Source organism: Myxine glutinosa, unplaced genomic scaffold, assembly GCF_964187855.1.
Source record: "Myxine glutinosa unplaced genomic scaffold, kmMyxGlut1.1 SCAFFOLD_2642, whole genome shotgun sequence".
Taxonomy (NCBI): Eukaryota; Metazoa; Chordata; class Myxini; order Myxiniformes; family Myxinidae; genus Myxine; species Myxine glutinosa.
The window spans coordinates 7,501-28,038 of NW_027618736.1; the positions used below are offsets into that span (position 1 = coordinate 7,501).

At 45.4% G+C, this 20,538-nt stretch overlaps 1 protein-coding gene across 2 annotated transcripts in view; it reads right to left on the reverse strand.

Moving 5' to 3' along the window:
* Positions 1-9,215: 9,215 nt before the first annotated feature.
* Positions 9,216-20,538, reverse strand: part of LOC144888237 (X-ray repair cross-complementing protein 5-like) — a 42,765-nt gene continuing 31,442 nt past the window's right edge. Inside the window, exons 7-9 of one of the 2 annotated variants that reach the window (XM_078769472.1) lie at positions 13,568-13,630; positions 12,935-13,072; positions 9,216-9,356 (exon numbers count right to left, since the gene is read on the reverse strand). In XM_078769472.1, coding sequence (XP_078625598.1) covers positions 9,237-9,356; positions 12,935-13,072; positions 13,568-13,630 — 321 coding nt within the window. In that variant the 3' untranslated portion in view covers positions 9,216-9,236. The remainder of the gene's footprint in view (positions 9,357-12,934; positions 13,073-13,567; positions 13,631-20,538) is intronic. The other variant, XM_078769471.1, reaches the window with a different exon arrangement.

Here is a 20,538-nt window from a genome sequence, read left to right on the forward strand (position 1 = left end):
AAAATCCCTGGCAAGCTGAAAAATGTTTTGACATTTCATGAAAATAACAGCAAAAAGTCTAGAACAGCACTCAGTGGAGCGCATACCTTCGCCAGGCTGAGCAGTTTACGTTTTATATTCCACTGATAGGCCGGATCTGCATCCGGACCTAAACCAAAATCGAATCAGCTTGTTCTTGTCACCTAACCAACTTTTGTCATAACTATTCCGCAACGTTTTGAAATATCCTGCTATATATCGTAATTGACCTTAATCTCAATGGTGAAGAATCACTTAAATTCTCGTTTCTGGATCCTCACCAAAATCAAATTAATTAGTCCTTGTCACACACACAACCTGTCCACCAAGTTTTGTCCGAATCCGTCCATAACTTTTTGAGATATCCTTCTTAGACAGACAGACAAACAGGGGTTAAATCATAATCTCTGTCCACCTTCGGCGTGAGAGGTAAAGAGGACAAAAAAACCCCAAAAACAACAACATTGTTTTGGCTTCATTAATCTCGAAGAATGTTCAGACTACTGGGATGAAAATGAGACTCTCTGCTAATGAGACTCTGTAATGCCGTTCACTCAAGCATGGGAAAGGAAGATCAAGCGATCTATATATAAAACTGTGTTTTATATATAATATATAAAACAGTTTGTGTGTGTGTAATGTTACCGATAGACTCCTAAACGGAGAGGCTCACGTGCTTGATATTTGGCATAGACATGGCCATTGAGCCTGGGAAGAACATGGCCTACCTAAAGATTTTACCGAGATCCATATTTTTTATTCATATTTACCTCAGCGCATTTCAGCGAGGAATATTATACACGGAATCTGAGCCGGTGGCAGAGCAGCATGCTGATTCGCTCAGAGCGATCACGTGATGTTCCATCCTTGCCGCCATAAACTCACAGTTACGCATTCGCACGTAATTCAGAGCGAAAAGCGATTGCGTTTTTTCACATTTCAGCGAGGAACATTGCCATTCACACCACATAGGTTTTTTTTTCTTTCATCTTTAGATCCATGTGTGTACCCTGGATAAGAATAGGTACACCGTATCCCTGAGTGTCGTAAAAGACGACTAAGAGGGTTGGCGTCAGGAAGGGCATCCGGCCATAAAAACATTGCCTCAAAAAGGGAACCATGACAATTACAACTACATATGGGCAGGGTACAGCCCGAAGTGGAGATCGGTTTCTGAGGTTTGGGACATGGAATGTCGGGACAATGACAGGGAGATCAGGAGAAGTGGTGGAAGTATTGGTCAGAAGAACAGTAGACATATGTTGTGTGCAAGAGACGAGATGGAAGGGAAGTGGTGTGAGAATGGTGAAGGGGAGGCAGGGACAGAAATACAAGTTTGTGTGGCAAGGGCGCCTGGAGGGCGTGAATGGTGTTGGTGTCCTGTTTTCTGAGGAGTTTGTAGACAGTGTGGTGAGTGTGACTACAGTGAGTGATAGGTTGATGATGGTGAAAATGATGATTGGAAAGCTCTTGGTGAACATCATCTCGGGATATGCTCCGCAGGTTGGTCGAAGCGATGAAGAAAAGGACAAGTTCTGGTGTGTGATAGAGAAGCTGATGGAAAACGTGAAAGATGAGGAAGTTGTTGTGGTAGGAGGAGACCTAAATGGACATGTGGGAAGGAGTATGGACGGTTTTGACGGAGTTCATGGGGGTTACGGATATGGTGTGAGAAATGGAGAAGGTGAAAGGATTTTGGAGTTTGCTGATTTGTTGATTTGTAATACTCAGTTCCAGAAAGAGGATAATAAGCTTGTTACATACACGTCAGGTGGGTCGACGACAACTGTTGACTACCTGATGGTGCGTAGGCGAGATAGGGGGCACCTACGGGACACAAAGGTGATCCCGGGGGAGGAGGCTGTTTAACAGCACCACTTGGTTGTCTGCGACGTAAGGGTGAAAGGTGCGAGGAGAGCTCGGCGGGTGAAGTACCAACCGAGAATGAAGGTGTGGAGGTTGAAAGAGGTGACAGTAAGGGAGGCATTAAAAGAGAGGCTGAGTAGGGTCGAGGATGATGTGGTTGAGCTTGAAAGTGGTTGGATGTCAATGAAAGCTAGTCTGTTGGGAGCCGTTGGTGAGGTATGTGGATGGACAAAAGGACCACCGAGGCACTCGGAAACATGGTGGTGGGATGATGAAGTTGGAAAGAGGATTGACGTGAAGAGGAAGAAGTTCAAGGAGTGGCAGAAGACGAAGGGTACGGGAGCAGAAACAGCAGAGCATGAAAGTTATAAGGCAGCCAGGAAGGCTGCAAAGAAAGAGGTAGCAAAGGCGCAGGAGGCATGTAGGAAAATGTTCGGAGAACGCTTGGATTCGGAAGAGGGTCAGAGAGTGGTATTCAGGATTGCAAAGCAGATAGCGAAAGAGAGGTGTGATGTGATGGGGGTGAGTTGCTTGAAGGATGAAGTGGGACAAATCGTTGTCGACCCAGATGGAATTAAAGGAAGATGGAAAAGATATATGGAAATGCTGTTGAATACAGAGAATGAATGGGATGGCAACATAGAGAGTAACCCAGTTTTAGGACCGGCAGAGAAGATAACTGAGAAGGAAGTTGAGGAAGCGATAAAAGCAATGAAGGGTAGAAAAGCAGGAGGGCCAACGGGAGTTGTGGGAGATATGTTGAAGGCAGCAGGAAGTTGGGGTGTGAAGAGAATGACAGAGATCTGTAATCTGGTGGTGAAAGAAGGCCGCATTCCAGTGGCTTGGGAACTGAGTACCCTCGTCCCTCTATACAAGGGGAAAGGTGACCCTCTGGAGTGTGGCTCGTACCGAGCGATAAAGTTATTGGAGCATGGAATGAAAGTCTTGGAAAGGGTGTTGGAGAGGAGGATAAGGAAGAAAGTGAAGATCGACGAAATGCAGTTTGGATTCATGCCAGGAAGAGGAACGACAGACGCGCTTTTCATTGTGAGGCAGTTGCAGGAGAAGTACATGGAGAAGAGGAAGAAGTTGTTTCTTGGGTTTGTTGATCTGGAGAAAGCATTCGATAGGGTTCCACGCAAAGTATTGACATGGGCATTGAGGAAGTTAGGAGTGGAGGAATGGTTGATCAGAGTAGTGATGGCAATGTACAAAAGAGCGCGCACAGCTGTAAGGACGAAGGATGGGAACAGTGGTGAGTTTGAGGTGAAGGTGGGAGTGCATCAGGGGTCGGTACTAAGTCCACTACTATTTGTAGCTGTGATGGAGGTGCTGGCTCAGAACGTAAAGGAGGGTTTACCGTGGGAGTTGTTGTATGCAGATGATCTGGTGTTGATTGCAGAAAGTATGGATGGACTGAAGGAAAAGATGAACACGTGGAAGGAATGTATGGAGACAAAAGGTCTGAAGGTGAATATCGGAAAGACGAAGGTGGCAAGTGGCAAGTGGTAAAGCATGTGGTGAGGTGGAAAGAACTGGGAAGTGGCCCTGTGCTGTGTGTAGGAAGGGTGTCGGAGTGAACTCCATTCAATGTACAATGTGCGCTGAGTGGGTTCATCAAAAATGTAGTGGTCTGAGAGGGTCATTAACCAGTGCGGCAGCTACATTCAAGTGTAAGGTGTGCACAAAGGGAGCTGCAGATGGAGGAGATGTTGAGTTGGATCTTGGAGACGGCGTGAAGCTGGAAGGTGTGAAAACATTTTGCTACCTCGGAGACATGCTGAATGGAGAAGGTGGATCAGACTCGGCAACGGTTGCTCGAGTGAGATGTGCATGGAAGAAGTTTCGGGAACTGAGTGGCATGCTGATGATGAGGGGAGTGTCGTTGAAGCTGAAGGGAAAGGTGTATGCTGCATGTGTGAGAAGTATTATGATTTATGGGAGCGAGACATGGGTAATGAACGTAGAGCAGCAACGAAGGTTGGAAAGGGTGGAAATGCGAATGGTTCGACGGATGTGCGGAGTATCGTTGAGAGAGAGGAAGACAAATGATGACTTGCGAAAGATGATGGGAATAGAGCCTGTGATTGATGCTGTGAAGAGGAACAGGTTGAGATGGTTTGGTCATGTGTTGAGGAAGGATGAAAGTGACTGGTTGAGAAGAGTGATGGAAATGAATGTAGAAGGAAGCAGAGGACGGGGAAGACCGAGAAAGACTTGGCTAAAGATGGTGGAAGAAGAAATGCGGGCAAGGGGGTTAACAAGGAGAGATGCAGAAAATAGGGCAAAATGGAGAAGATTGTCATGGGGACCGCAAGGCTAACCCCCGCTCTAGCAGGGAAAATGGCCTTTTAAAATGCATGTTGTTGTTGTTGTACCTTTAGATCCATTTTTTTTTTCAGCGAGGAATATTATACACGGAATCTGAGCCGGTGGCAGAGCAGCGCACTTATTCGCTCAGAGCGATCACATGATGTTCCATCCTTGCCGCCATAAACTCAGTTACGCGTTCACACGTAATTCAGAGCGAAAAGCGATTGCGTTTTTTCACATTTCAGCGAGGAACATTGCCATTCACACCACATAGGTTTTTTTTTCTTTCATCTTTAGATCCATATTTTTTGCCATAACGTAGCGCATTATGGCTCGCTCGAGCTCGAGTTAGCCAATCACCTGGGAACATGAGGCCACGTTGGCCACGCCCACGACACGACGCAGAGTTGCAATCTTGCGCTTGCGTCGTTTGTTACCACGTGTAAACGTAAAAGTGAAAAAAATGAATTTGTCTACGAGTGAGTGACTGGAAGACTGACTGTGATAAAGGCAATGGCACCGAAGAAAAGAAATTTGTCGCGTTCAACCTCCCGAGCAAGGAAAATCGCTGATCGGAGACTCCATGAAACCGATGAAGATACTTTTCACCATCGACAAGCCAATCAAGAACGTGTCTCTAGATTCAGACAGCAAGAGACAGAAGATGAGACAGAGGCACGTCTAAACGCCAATCAACAACGTCTGGCGAGGGCCAGACAGCGAGAGACAGAATATGAGACAGAGACACGTCTGAACGCTAATCAACAACGTGTAGCGAGGGCCAGACAGCAGGAGACAGAAGAACAGCGCCAAAAACGACTCAACAACTGGCAACCATCAGGCAGACGGCAGCCGGCCATTGCATGGGAGAAGGCTGCATTCAGTTACAATCCGAACACTGACTACTCCTCAAACGTTGATATTGGCTCCATGTCGTTCACCTGTCAGTTTTGCCATGCCTTGAAATGGAAGGGAGAAACACCAGGAATGTGTTGCAGGAGAGGCAATGTCCTTTTGCCTTCTCTCCAATCTCCACCGAAACCTTTGAAAGAACTACTTCAATCAACTACGACTCAATCCAGACACTTCCTGAAGGAAATCCGTAATTACAACTCTTCGTTCCAAATGACTTCGTTTGGAGCAGATCGCGTCGTCACTGAGCAAGGATTCATGCCTACATTCAAGGTGTCCCAAATTCAAGGTCTTGTGTCCCAAACCCATCCCTCTCTGTACCCACTGTACCCAGTCATACCCAGCTGCTCCTGGACTCTGTGTCCTTTCCTCTTGACAAGGTGGAAAAGTTTCTGTCAACCCTCGACTCTGATTCTGCAACTGGACCTGACGGCATCAGCCCACGGGTCCTAAAATCCTGTTCTTCCACTCTTTCACTCCCTCTCTCTGTTCTCTTCACCCTCTCTTTTGCTCAAGGTCATCTGCCATCTGCTTGGAAATCTGCCAACATCACCGCTTTGCACAAAAAAGGTGCAAAAACAGATCCCAGCAACTACAGACCAATCAGCCTTCTCCCAATTATCAGCAAAGTCATGGAATCCATCATTGCTTCAGATATGAAATCTTTCCTCTTCTCCAATGGCTTGATCTCTGATCATCAATTTGGTTTCAGACCTGGTCACTCTACTCTGGACTTGCTGCTTCTGCTTTCTCAACAATGGATGGAGGTCCTCAATGCCAAACAGGAAATTAGAGCTGTCTCCCTTGACATATCACGTGCCTTCGATACGGTCTGGCACCCCGCTCTGCTCACCAAACTCTCCTCTTTTGGTATCCATGGAAATCTCCACGCATGGCTGGCGGACTTCCTCTCTAGTTGTAGTCAACGTGTGGCCCTGAATGGGTTTCTCTCATCTCCTCTTCCTGTTCAGGCTGGAGTTCCCCAAGGCAGTGTTCTGGGCCCTGTGCTTTTTCTGGTCTTCATCAATGATCTCTCTGACTCTCTTGAAAATCCTCTCTATCTCTTTACTGATGACTCTACTCTCTGTCGCTCCATTCTTCATCCCTCAGATCGGCAGTCTGCAGCATCCTCACTCTCTGCAGACCTGGACAAAATCACAGACTGGGCATACAAGTGGAACATGTCTTTCAATCGTGACAAATCTCACACTCTTACGATGTCTCTCCAAAAAGACCGACTGGACAACCCTCCCATCCACTTTCTGAATAATCCTCTCCAAGAAGTTCTGTCACTCAAGCTTTTGGGTCTCACTATCTGCCATGATCTTTCCTGGGAAAACCACATTTCAAATCTGGCCTCCAAAGCCAGTCGCCGACTGGGCATCCTCCGTCGTGCGAAGTCCTTCCTTGGCACACCTGAGCTCCTCACCACATACAAGGCTTTCATCCGCAGCTCAATGGAATACTGCTCTCCCCTCTGGGCTGGTGCACCTGCCTCACACCTAGCTCGTCTTCACGCTGTTGAAACCAAAGCATTCAGAATCATTGGAATCTCCCGTGATGAAGCTAACTCCAAGGGCCTCTCACTCACTCACCGCAGGCAGGTTGGTGGTCTTTCCGTCTTCTACCGACTCCTCTCTGGCCTTGCCCCCGCTCTCTCTGGGCTCTGTCCAGCAAATATTCCTACAGGTCGCACAACATCTGCCTGCAACCCTCTTATGGTTAAACTGCCAAAATCAAGACTCTCTGCTCACCTTCACTCCTTCATTCCTCTTTTCTCCCACCTCTGGAACAAACTCCCTCACTCTCTTCAATCCCACTCCACCCTCCAGGTCTTTAAAACAGCTGTTCACCACCATCTCTTATCTTCCCCCATCCAAAACATTGATATTTTCTATCCCCGCTAATTTCACCCCAATTCCACTTTTTTGAAATACCAACTTCTGTCCTGGAAGTCCTTGGTGTCCTTGTGCTTGATACTTCTGCCACCCCCCTCCCCCCAAGCCCTCTCCCTCCCACACATCTCCCTGCTCTTAAATGTTGTGTGCCCTCAAGTGTTTGTGTGCTTCCCCTTCTCTTGTCTTCCGCTCCCTCTTTTTATATATTTTGTTTGTCTGGTTGATTTGTTTGTGAAATAAATGTCAGCTCTTTCATGAGCCTCGATTCAGCATACAAAAAAAAACAAAGAAAACGTGCAAGGCCAAGTATATGATGTCTCACAATGATGACATATAATTCACAGAAAACGTTGAAGCAACTGCGTAATATTGCGGTGATGTTTAACTCTGAGTGAGAATAGTTCTAAATTTTAAAAACTTTCATCTGATATTTGTGATTTATTTCAAACAAACTGTATTTCCCAACTACACAGCCATGTATTCCTATTAACGTTATGTAAAGTACATAAATTGTGTGGATTACATCATTTGTGGATGTGATCAATTGCCAGTAACCATCTATATCCCTCCCGTCCCCTTCCCTCCTCCCCCTGCCTTTTCCCCTCCCCCTCCACCTTCCCTTCCCCCTCCACCCTACCCTCTCCCCTTCCCCCCTCCCCCCTCCTCCCTTTCCCCCCTACCCCTCCCTTTCCCCCCTACCCTTCCTTTCCCCCCTACCCCTTTCCCCTCTTCCCCCTCCCCCCTCCCCCTCCCTCCCAACCCCCTCCCCCTCCCTCCCTACCCTCTCCCCTTCCCCCCTCCCCCCTCTCCTCCCCTCCCCCTCTTCTCCCCTCCCCCCCCTCTCCTCCCCTCCCCCCCGTGCCCCTCCCCTCCCCGGTAATGCCAGGTACTTCTGCTAGTATTTTATAACAATCAAGGGTGCTTATCATTCGGTACGTCATCCTCACTACAGTAAATCTGATCATGCTTCAGTTTTCCTGATACCAGCAAATAAACAGGAACTCAAGTGCTCAAAACCTGTCATAAGGATCATACAGTGCTGGTCAGAAGAATTCATTGTTCAGCTCTGAGGTTGTTTCGAGACAACAGACTGGAACATACTTAAGGACTCATCTGTTATCTGGATGAATACACGGACACTGTTATCTGTGCATTCTTCCCTTTTTGAAGTTAAATTCGACAACTTTGCTGCAATTTACTTGATGAAAAAAAACCCAAAATGCACTTTTAATTGGAGAGGGTCACCAGAGTATATAGATTACATTAGATCTGAGAATTAACAAGCCCATATTAAAGTAGATCTATGAAAGGACTCACACTAAAATACTGACACAAAGACCGATTACCATGGCCTTTCATTTCGGTGGAGGCTAAGTATCAAAACCTTGTTTTTATAACAAGAGTAGCAAGGCCCACAAACAGTAATCTGGTTACTTTCACAAGTACTATCCGTGCATAGCAGTCACTTCGCTCGATCACTTCATCAGTGATAGGTATTTCCCATGCTAGACTCGGTATTAGTTAATTTATTTTAGTCTCGATTCGTCATGGAGCTTGTTGTCAGAATCAGATAGTTCATGGTATCTGTGTTTTACATCCTGGGGTAAGTCATCAAAATACAGTACTTAGAAAATGCCATCGTGTGTTTGACAGGGTGGCTTCGCTGTCACGTTTGGTTGGCTCCAGTAATGGTGGACGGGCTTCGTATCCCAGATCGATGTGACATGAGTGAATACAACATATTACATGTCTATCTGTGAGACTCAATGAAGATGTAAAATGAAACACTCAAAAAAGGATCTTTTATTACACGTAATTGGTGTTGCTACTGTCGTCATGGCTGTGGTGGTTGTAGTTGTTGTTGTTTGTGTGCTCCTTCCATGTACTATTATATATTTTTTCTTGCTTCGAGAAGTATTACCAAGTATAATTTCGTGTGCTTCTTCCGTATCCATCACACTTTATTTTAAAGGGTTCCTACTGTCACAGAATAATAAAAATGTTACTGTTGGAACAGTTACGTTGAGCTCCAAATCTTGCTTCTTCTTCTTCTTCTTCTAATCTCAGAACGACTGGCTTTTAAAAAATGGACACCTTTATGATTAAACTGAGAGTAATTTTTGTTCCAAGTAAATTGATTGTGAGCTTTCCTATGGTGTCATTTTATCATTCTACAACAGCAGTAACCCTTTAGAATAAAGTGTGATGGACACATGGAAGATGCTCCTTTTAGTAATAGATTTTAAAAACTACATTACCTGTTGGTGCAAATTTTTTGCTATTCCGCAGAGAAGGAAAATAATAATCTCTGACATCTTCTGCGAAGGGAAGTTGGATGAACATCAAACACTGTGAGAAATAACACAAATAGTTAGACATACAACATTGGATTGGAATGTGAAATAAGACAAGTATCAACTCCACAACAACAACACAACAACATGCATTTTAAGGCCATTTTCCCTGCTAGAGCGGGGGTTAGCCTTGCGGTCCCCATGACAATCTTCTCCATCTTGCCCTATTTTCTGCATCTCTCCTTGTTAACCCCCTTGCCCGCATTTCTTCTTCCACCATCTTTAGCCAAGTCTTTCTCGGTTTTCCCCATCCTCTACTTCCTTCTACATTCATTTCCATCACTCTTCTCAACCAGTCACTTTCATCCTTCCTCAACACATGACCAAACCATCTCAACCTGTTCCTCTTCACAGCATCAATCACAGGCTCTATTCCCATCATCTTTCACAATTCATCATTTGTCTTCCTCTCTCTCAACAATACTCCGCACATCCACCGAACCATTCGCATTTCCACCCTTTCCAGCCTTCGTTGCTGCTCGACATTCATGACCCATGTCTCGCTCCCATAAATCATAACACTTCTCACACATGCAGCATACACCTTTCCCTTCCGCTTCAACGACACTCCCCTCCTCATGAGCACGCCACTCAGTTCCCGAAACTTCTTCCATGCACATCTCACTCGAGCAACCGTTGCCGAGTCTGATCCACCTTCTCCATTCAGCATGTCTCCAAGGTAACAAAATGTTTTCACACCTTCCAGCTTCACGCCGTCTCCAAGATCCAACTCAACATTTCCTCCATCTGCAGCTCCCTCTGTGCACACCTTACATTTGAATGTAGCTGCCACACTGGTTAATGACCCTCTCAGACCACTACATTTTTGATGAACCCACTCAGCGCACATTGTACATTGAATGGAGTTCACTCTGACACCCTTCCTGCACACAGCACATGGCCACTTCCCAGTTCTTTCCACCTCACCACATGCTTTACCACTTGCCACCACCTTCGTCTTTCCTATATTCACCTTCAGACCTTTTGTCTCCATACATTCCTTCCACTTGTTCATCTTTTTCTTCAGTCCATCCATACTTTCCGCAATCAACACCAGATCATCTGCATACAACAACTCCCACGGTAAACCCTCCTTTACGTTCTGAGCCAGCACCTCCATCACAGCTAAAAATAGTAGTGGACTTAGTACCGACCCCTGATGCACTCCCACCTTCACCTCAAACTCACCACTGTTCCCGTCCTTCGTCCTTACAGCTGTGCGCACTCTTTTGTACATTGCCATCACTACTCTGATCCTGGTGTTGTTGGGCCAGCGGCTAGGGTGCCAGCTTAGGATCCTAGGATCCTGGGTTCAAATCCCGGTCGATCGCTGAATTAACGCCAGGGGGGTTGACTCAGCCTGTCATCCTTCCGAGGTCGGCAAATTGAGTACCAGTTCACTGGTAATTCCTTGTTTGTCGTAAAAAGGCGACAAAAAGGGTTGGCGGCAGGAAGGGCATCCGGCCGTAAAACATTGCTTCAAAAAGGGGACCAAAAAACAACAACAACCACAGTCCCCAAAAAAGGCCAACCCCCGCTTGCGGGGAAAAATGGCCTCTAAAGGTGGTTTTTCATCACTACTCTGATCAACCATTCCTCCACTTCTAACTTCCTCAATGCCCATGTCAACACTTCGCGTGGAACCCTATCGAATGCTTTCTCCAGATCAACAAACCCAAGAAACAACTTCTTCCTCTTCTCCATGTACTTCTCCTGCAACTGCCTCACAATAAAGAGCGCGTCTGTCGTTCCTCTTCCTGGCATAAATCCAAACTGCATTTCGTCGATCTTCACCTTCTTCCTTATCCTCCTCTCCAACACCCTTTCCAATACCTTCATTCCATGTTCCAATAACTTTATCACTCGGTACGAGCCAAACTCCAGAGGGTCACCTTTCCCCTTGTATAGAGGGATGAGGTTACTCAGTTCCCAATCCACTGGAATGTGGCCTTCTTTCACCAGCAGATTACAGATCTCTGTCATGCTCTTCACACCCCCAACTTCCTGCTGCCTTCAACATATCTCCCACAACTCCCATCGGCCCTCCCGTTTTTCTACTCTTCATTGCTTTTATCGCTTCCTCAACTTCCTTCTCAGTTATCTTCTCTGCCGGTCCTAAAACTGGGTTACTCTCTATGTTGCCATCCCATTCATTCTCTGTATTCAACAGCATTACATTATATCTTTTCCATCTTCCTTTAATTCCATCTGGGTCCACAACGATTTGTCCCACTTCATCCTTCAAGCAACTCACCCCCATCACATCACACCTCTCTTTCGCTATCTGCTTTGCAATCCTGAATACCGCTCTCTGACCCTCTTTCGAATCCAAGCGTTCTCCGAACATTTTCCTACATGCCTCCTGCGCCTTTGCTACCTCTTTCTTTGCAGCCTTCTTGGCTGCCTTATAACTTTCATGCTCTGCTTTTTCTGCTCCCGTACCCTTCGCCTTCTGCCACTCCTTGAACTTCTTCCTCTTCTCGTCAATCCTCTTTCCAACTTCATCATCCCACCACCATGTTTCCGAGTGCCTCGGTGGTCCTTTTGTCCATCCACATACCTCACCAACGGCTACCGACAGACTATCTTTCATTGACATCCAACCACGTTGAAGCTCAACCACATCATCCTCTACCCTACTCAGCCTCTCTTTTAATGCCTCCCTTACTGGTGTTGGCTTAGCGGTTAGGGTGCCGGCTTGGGATCCGAGGATCCTGGGTTCGAATCCCGGTCGATCGCTGAATTAACGCCAGGGGGGTTGACTCAGCCTGTCATCCTTCCGAGGTCGGCAAATTGAGTACCAGCTTGCTGGGATGAATGATCCCGGTACCCCGGTTAGAATAGGTACACCGTATCCCTGCGCATCATAAGAGGCGACCAAGGGTTGGCGTCAGGAAGGGCATCCGGCCATAAAAACATTGCCTCAAACAGGGAACCATGATTGTCATGGGGCCCGCAAGGCTAACCCCCGCTCTCGCGGGGAAAATGGCCTTATAACGATCATTCATATTCATTCATTCTTACTGTCACCTCTTTCAACCTCCACACCTTCATTCTCGGTTGGTACTTCACCCGCCGAGCTCTCCTCGCACCTTTCACCCTTATGTCGCAGACAACCAAGTGGTGCTGTGAAACAGCCTCCTCCCCCGGGATCACCTTTGTGTCCCGGAGGTGCCCCCTATCTCGCCTACGCACCATCAGGTAGTCAACGGTTGTCGTCGACCCACCTGACGTGTATGTAACAAGCTTATTATCCCCTTTCTGGAACTGAGTATTACAAATCAACAAATCAGCTCCATCAGCAAACTCCAAAATCCTTTCACCTTCTCCATTTCTCACACCATATCCGTAACCCCCATGAACTCCCTCAAAACCGTCCAAAACGGAACTCTACAACTGGACGGAACTCTATCAACTCTACAACAAAACAAGAAAATACGGTGCACAACTATTTCAGCATAGTGGGTGTTATAGTTGCTAGGACAAGTACAGGTCGAGAGATTATCTTGAGGCATGTCAAAACTAATAAACAACAGCAAAAATAAAACATAGATGGAGGTCAAAAGTCCTCACCTCTTGTGTGTCGTTACTCACAGGGAAGGCAAAACCAATCCGAGGCATGGTAATGGCATTGTAAACATACCGCATGATGGCTACCTTTTCCAACTCGGCCAAAGCATGGATCAATGTCGACAGTGCTCGAGCTGCGTGCTGCAAATAATGGGTGAGAGCTTATATAGTGGGCTATTCACTGCAACTAGTGGTTGTGATGGGGAACACAAAATCTTATGAATGAACTCGGCCAAATGAAGATGCATTGAACTTCCAACTTGCTTTCCATCAAAACCAAAATTCTACACCGTTGTTTTCTTTTTTTGCTACACAGTGAAGCTCAAGAAGCAAAGCTAAGGTTATCTACTCTTCCAGCCAAACTTTATTTTATATTCATTTTTTTTAAATCAAATAATTGTTGAAAGAAAAGCATGGAAAATCTCTTGAAGCAATTTTTCAGTTTACATCATATTCTTGGATATTCTGTTGCAGTCAAAATGCTGAATTTGATACAAGGACATTTTATGAATGTACAATCAGGCAGTCAAAATGCTGAATTTGATACAAGGACATTTTATGAATGTACAATCAGGCAGTCAAAATGTTGAATTTGATACAAGGACATTTTATGAATGTACAATCAGACTCACTTACCTCATCATCTTTTCGAGGAGCAATCTGCAATACCTGGTTGCCCAGATAGTGATGGCGTCTGATCTGATGAAAAAAATCCAAGTAACTTAAATGTTACAAAAGAAAAAAAAGGAAAACGAGTCTTTCAAATAATTTTCTTGACAAAATGTTGAGAGAGGTGTGTTAACCACCAAGGGAAACGAGGTGAAGGGATGTTTCAGGTTTGAGTCCTCTCTCTTGCATTGAAGTGGTCATGCCCAAAACAACGCTTCAAATTCTTTCACACGGCAGTTGGTGGGCCTCTCTCAACATTTGGTTGAGAAAAATAATTGTCCTTAATAAAAACAAGCATTACGCCTAGGTCCCCCGTTGGTGAAGTGATGTGAGTTGACAAAGTGGAAGACGCAAGGCGGCCATCTTGGATTTTGACGTGGCGACCCAATTTTCAATAGCGTTCTTCCTTATGCGTAGATACACCCACACACCAGATTAGAAGTTAGTAGTTCGTTTATTTTTCAAGATATTTCGCTCAAAAGGTTCAGACATATATATGGTGGCTGCCATCTTGGATTTTGACATGCGACCCAATTTTCAATAGCGTTCTTCCTTATGCCTAGATACACCCACACACCAGATTAGAAGTTGGTACTTCGCTTATTTTTCAAGATATTCCGCTCACAAGGTTCACAAGGCTCACAAGACATACATGGCGGCGGCCATCTTGGATTTTGACGTGGCGACCTAATTTTCAATAGGGTTCTTCCATATGCCTAGTTGCACACACACACCAAATTAGAATCCGGTCCTTCGCTTACGCACACACGGACGCACACATGGACGGAGGGGAAAACCATAGTCCCCCTTTCGCTCCGCAGTGCGACGGGGGACAAAAACAGTTGCTAAGGGTACTAAAAGATGTACAACAGTTGGTGACGAAACTGTGCAAGATTTGTCTTTTGCCGATGATATGGTAGTTTGTTGGCAGATATAAAAAATCCTCATTACATTGGTATTGTCGTGTCCCCAGGGTTAAGACCCCAAGAGGACGAATGACCGAAACGAGCTTTAACTCTGAGACGTACTGCGAACTTGGCAGGATTATGTTTTCACACACGCATGAAGGTTTGAGGCCTTATCTGATCAGAAACACACGAGGTTATTCCGAACCCACAAACAAAGAAACGAACTAGGACAAGAAAAGTAAAATTCAACAAATAATGAATTTATTAAAAGTAATTGTAAACCAAATAAAATGAATATGAGGTAAAAAACGATTTCCTAATTTGAGACGTCTCCATTCAGACTCGTATACAAACAAGGGGAAAATAAAGTAAAAATAAATGACGTTTCGTTTCAAGCCGGCCGGCACTTAGCTTTGGGTCCCCAAATGGCTGGTAAGGCTGGCTGGTCATCGCCTCGAACCACCGCGTGGAAAACGCACAAAATGGCGTGAAGTCACGCTCCTCGACGTCCCAACGTGAGGTCCTTCTCACGCTGCCGACTGCCCTGAACCACTCTTGTTCAGTTCAGCACACGAGCCAAAGATGCCCCACCGCCCACGACCAAGCCGGAACAAAGAGAAAATGCGACCGCTTCCAATGAGCGCCAGGACAGAGAGAGAGACAGGGAGAATGCGACTGCCTACAACGAATGCCAGGCCGAAAGACACCAATATGGTGAGACAGCTTCTCTTTCCTTCAGCTCTCGAATGTTCCACGCTGACGTCACACTCTGTCCAATCATCGAGCACTACTCAATCATCCCATCGCCCTTCCACCAATCACGAAGGCAGTCCATCGTGTGAAGGCAGTCCATCGACGAGTCGTCGGGGGCCGAGGTCCAGTCGTCATTCGGGAATGTTCGGATGACGTCGGTGGTCGTGAGGCGGGATTTACGTGCCGATCGCCAAATGTGGCAGGTTTGTCGGACCTGGCAGCATGGTGAGCGAGTGGAGTCATTTGCCTGGCCGGCTTAGTTTTATAAGAACATTAGGAAAAATTACAAAAGGCATTTACACACAGGGGATTTAACTTTACAGACCCTATCTATATAGCACAACTCCACTCCTCCGTGTGGAGACACCTAAACACTTAACAGGACATTCGACTCTACATAGATACATTGAGATGGCTTCTTCTATGCGACACTCGGAGCATGCTAATTTATACGATTCTATCTCGACGAAGGTATTTCATCTACCCCCATAAACGTAACAGTATTAAAATGGGAAAAAACTAAAATTTCGTTTTTGTAATTAGCAAACAAATATAAATAAGTGAAACGGTGTTAGTGAACAGCAGAGATGTCAACAAGTCACTTGAGCAAAGTCTCAAGTCAAGTGTCAAGTCGTTGAGATCAAGTCTCAAATCACTCTCATAATACTTCAACTTGTGTCAAGTCCCACATTTACTTCTAAATCTTGTTGGAGTACAAGTTATCAATAATTAATTAAGACAAAGGGCTTCATTTATTGCAATGTATTTTCTGAAAAGCTGTTTAACTCAACTTCATACAGTGGAATTTTTTGCTTTGTTTGCAGCAAAAAAAATGTTTTGTTAAATTTACTTCTCATATCTAGTGTACATATTTGAACATATGGTAGTAGTCATTTTTTAGGTTTGTTGGTTGTAGACAGCAACCGCTCAGGGCAGTACTACCATTCTGACTTAGGAGCGTTAAAGTGGTGCCCGGAACCATCTTACACTCTCCGTGTCAGGATTGGTGGTCTTACTTTCTGTCTCATTCAAACTACAGCTACCGGGCTAGCTTCAAGCTCTCTTTCTCACAAACAAACACCATGCACTTTTCTTACTCATTTCAACTCCTCACCTTTACATTCTCTCTTTTATTTCTCTTTCCTCACATTTCCTCAGAGACGTCCAATTAAATATGAAAAGGTCTGAAAAGCTATAGGCCCCTAGTTTCCGGCATTATGGGGTGCAAAGAATCTCCGGTGACCTGCCTGTCTCTGCTGCAAACGAGAGGGGGGCTCAGGCAGTAGCAGTATCAGTCCTAACCAAGACCCCTACCTGTTGAATCAACAACCTGATTCTTTTTCAATTTATTTCACCAACATTTGTGGTCTTTCTTCAAATCTTTCCTCTGTTGAACATCATCAAGCAAGTACCTCTCTTAATATCTTGCTTCTCTCAGAGACCCAATTGTCACATGATGTTTTTGTTACCTCCATTAACATTTCAAACTACAACCTTCACTCACGATTCCACTTCAAAGGAGGAGTCTGTGTCTACTCCGACATCAACATGCCTGCTGTATGCCTTGTGGACCTCAAATCTCCAAACGTTGATGTCATCTGGCTTAAGATTTGTCTCCAGACCATCAATATTTTTCTCTGTTTCACTTACTGCTCTCCCAAATCTACAAACTTTATAGTGTTCTTTGACTATCTTAATTCCTGCCATGAGACCATGACATCCGAACACCCTCAAGCAGAATTCCTCTATTTAGGAGATTTCAATGTACACCACAGGGAGTGGTTGAAATCTTCCCACACAGATGTTGGGGGGAGCTGAAGCGCTTACATTTTCCACTCTCAATGATTTGGAACAAATTATCACCCACCCTACCCATATCCCAGATCGTCATGACCACTCTTTCCAATACTTTGGATTTGTTCTTCACCTCCAATCTGTTGCGTTAGAGTTACACAATTTCACCTCCAATTGGTTCTTCTGAACACAATCTTGTGAACATCACTTTACTTACCACCACTCCTTCTCCTCCGACTAAACACCAGTATTGGCATTTCAATAGTGCAGACTGGACTGGTTTACGAAACTTATTTTCTGATTTTCCCTGGAAAAACAACTGCCTCTCCTTGGACGATGCCTCTGTCTCTGCTGAACGTACAGCTGAAGTTATTGTTGCAGGAATGGAGGTTTATATCCTCTTCTCTTTCAGGTTTATCTCTCCTACCAACTCTTGGTTCAATAATTCCTGCTTTGCGGCCATTCGTGCAAGGGATGCGGCATATTCGACATGGAAAAACTCTTCTTCCTCCGATTCGCATTCAGCTTTCATATCTGCCAGAAATCACTGCAAACAAGTTATTCGTGAGGTGAAGCATTCCTTTATCCAAAATAAATGTGACAACCTCTCATCTTCTTCCACTAATAGATCTTTCTGGTCGTTAGCTAAAAGTATCTCCAACAACTTCTGTTGCTCAACCTTTTCTTCGCTTTTCCATTCTGATGGTACTAATCGCTGTCTCTCTGTCTGATAGAGCAACTATTTTCGGTTCTCTTTTAGGAGTGCAACATGGCAGTGATGGGCCAAATGGCCGCTTCCTTGCTTATGGTCGCACAAGTTCGGGCAACAACTCCGTATAATTGATGTAGTCCTGCATCCGGCCGTAAAACATTGCTTCAAATAGGGGACCGAAAAACATCAACAACCACGGTTCCCGCAAAAGGCCAACCCCCGCTTTGCGGGGAAAAATGGCCTCTAAAGGTGGTTATATGGAAATTAAATATTTAAATACAATAGGTTAGCTTCCTGACAGAACATTGACATTCACAGTCAAAGCTGACTCAGAACTGACTCACGCCCCACTCCCGGCCGAGGAGGTCACGTGGCATACAACGCACAATTGCCGAAAACGCTGTTATTTAATGTTTTCTTTTTACATCAATATGATTAGGAATTGAAAGTTTTTATTGCGACGTTGGCAAATTTTGGGGACATTGGCCCAGAGGGTTTGGAAATGTATAATGAATGAAAAACAAACATACAGACAGAGTCGTGTGTATGTGTGTGTATATATTAATTATATTATTTCATATGCTGCCTGTGGCTACTGGTTGCATCATTGCTGGGAGCATGAATGTGCCACTGATGCAGTGCCTTGTGATTCCAATAAGAAGACCACTCCTTTTGCATCTTGAAATGCATAGGGCTGCCGAAGCACTTTTGTAGACTATTGGGCACAACTCTGGACAGGTCGTCATTCCGACATAGGCAAACTCGAATGGCTCATTCTTCCCAGTAAGCCGATATTCATTTTCCCGACCTCGATGATAGGCTGTCAACCTACCTGGTGTTAATTCAATGGGTTTACTGAAGACCCTGAGATCTCAAGCAGCCACATTAAACCATTAAGCCAACACCAGGCTGTAACTTTCTAAAAATTAATTTAATTAATTAATCAAGAATTAAATAATTAATTGATTAATCAATAAATGATAAATGGAATGATTGATTAACCAATAAATCAAAAATATTCTTTATAGCCACATCACTTGGTCACTGTTGTGTCCAAATATCAGCATCCTAGCTCAAAAGTTGCCTGAGATATTGGCCAGATAAGAAAGAAAATAAACAAGCATTCTGAGTATTGCACTGCAATACATGTCCCCTACCAAAGTTCAAAGTGCCATAACTTTGTCAAAAATGATCGAATATGCAAATTTATGCACGGTTGATGCTGGTTTTCAAACTTGATCTGAGGTATGCTGAGACACACGTGTGTCACGCCTCGCCTCGTTGATAAGTCCGCAAGGTCGCTCCATGGAGCGGCCTGCATGTATTGCACTGTGTGAATTATATAAATTATTACCAACTCACGGTCTGAGGTACTAGCGATTCAGGAGATATCCTTTTTTTTTTTTTTTACATTTTCGTTTAATTAACGATATCTGCCAAACCATGTGCCCTATCGCAAATTCCAAAAGGACATTTTAGTAGACTGACATGCTGAACAGATTTGTGAAGTTTCCCCTCGATTGGATCAAAAATGAGGGAGGGGATCGGTTTTAAAGGTTCATGCTTAAAAACGTCATAACTCTGAAACCATCAGTAATCTATATATATAAAACACAGTTTGTGTGTGTGTGTGTGTGTGTGTGTGTGTGTGTGTGTGTGTGTGTGTGTGTGTGTGTAATGTTACCAATAGACTCCTAAACGGAGAGGTTCATGTACTTGATATTTGGCCCAAACATGGCCATTGAGCCTGGGAAGAACATGGCCGACCTAAAAATTTATTTCATTATATTTTTTTACCATATTTTTACCTCAGCGCATTTCAGCGAGGAATATTATGACCGGAATGGCAGAGCAGCGCGCTGATTCGCTCAGAGCGATCACGTGATGTTCCTTGCCGCCATTAACTCAGTTACGCGTTCGCACGTATTTCAGAGCGAAAAGCGAATGCGTTTTTTCACATTTCAGCGACGAACATTGCCATTCACACCACATAGGTTTTTTTCCATTTCATCTTTAGATCCATATTTTTTGCCATAACGTTGCGCATTATGGCTCTCTCGAGCTCGAGTTAGCCAATCACCTGGGAGCATGAGGCCACGTTGGCCACGCCCACGACAGGACGCAGCGTTGCAATCGATCGCTCAGAGCGATCACGTGATGTTCCTTGCCGCGCGATTGCGTTTTTTCACATTTCAGCGAGGAACATTGCCATTCACACCACATAGGTTTTTTTTTCTTTCATCTTTAGATCCATATTTTTTTTCAGCGAGGAATATTATACACGGAATCTGAATCGGTGGCAGAGCAGCGTGCTGATTCGACGATTCGCGCGCCCTCCCCCCTCCCACCCCTGTCCCCCCTCTCCTCCCGTCCCCCCATCCCCCTCTCCTCCCCTCTCCCCCTCCCCCCTCCCCTCCCCCCCTCACGTTTATACACGGAATGCCGGGTACTTCCCCCCCCCTCTCCTCCCCTCCCCCCTCCCCTCCCCTCCCCTCCTCTTCCCCCTCCCCCCTCTCCTCCCCTTCCCCCTTCTCCTCTCCTCCCCCCTCCCCCTCCCCCCTCTTCTCTCCTCCCCCCCTCTTCTCCCCTCCCCCCTCTTCTCCCCTCCCCCCTCTCCTCCCCTCCCCCCCGTTCCCCTCCCCTCCCCTTCCCCCTCCCCTCCCCCACCCGGCAATGCCGGGTACTTCTGCTAGTTTATTATATTTTTCAGTTCACGATCAATTATCGATGTTTATATATGTGTTGCTCGGCTTGGCTCCGCCCCTCCGGAA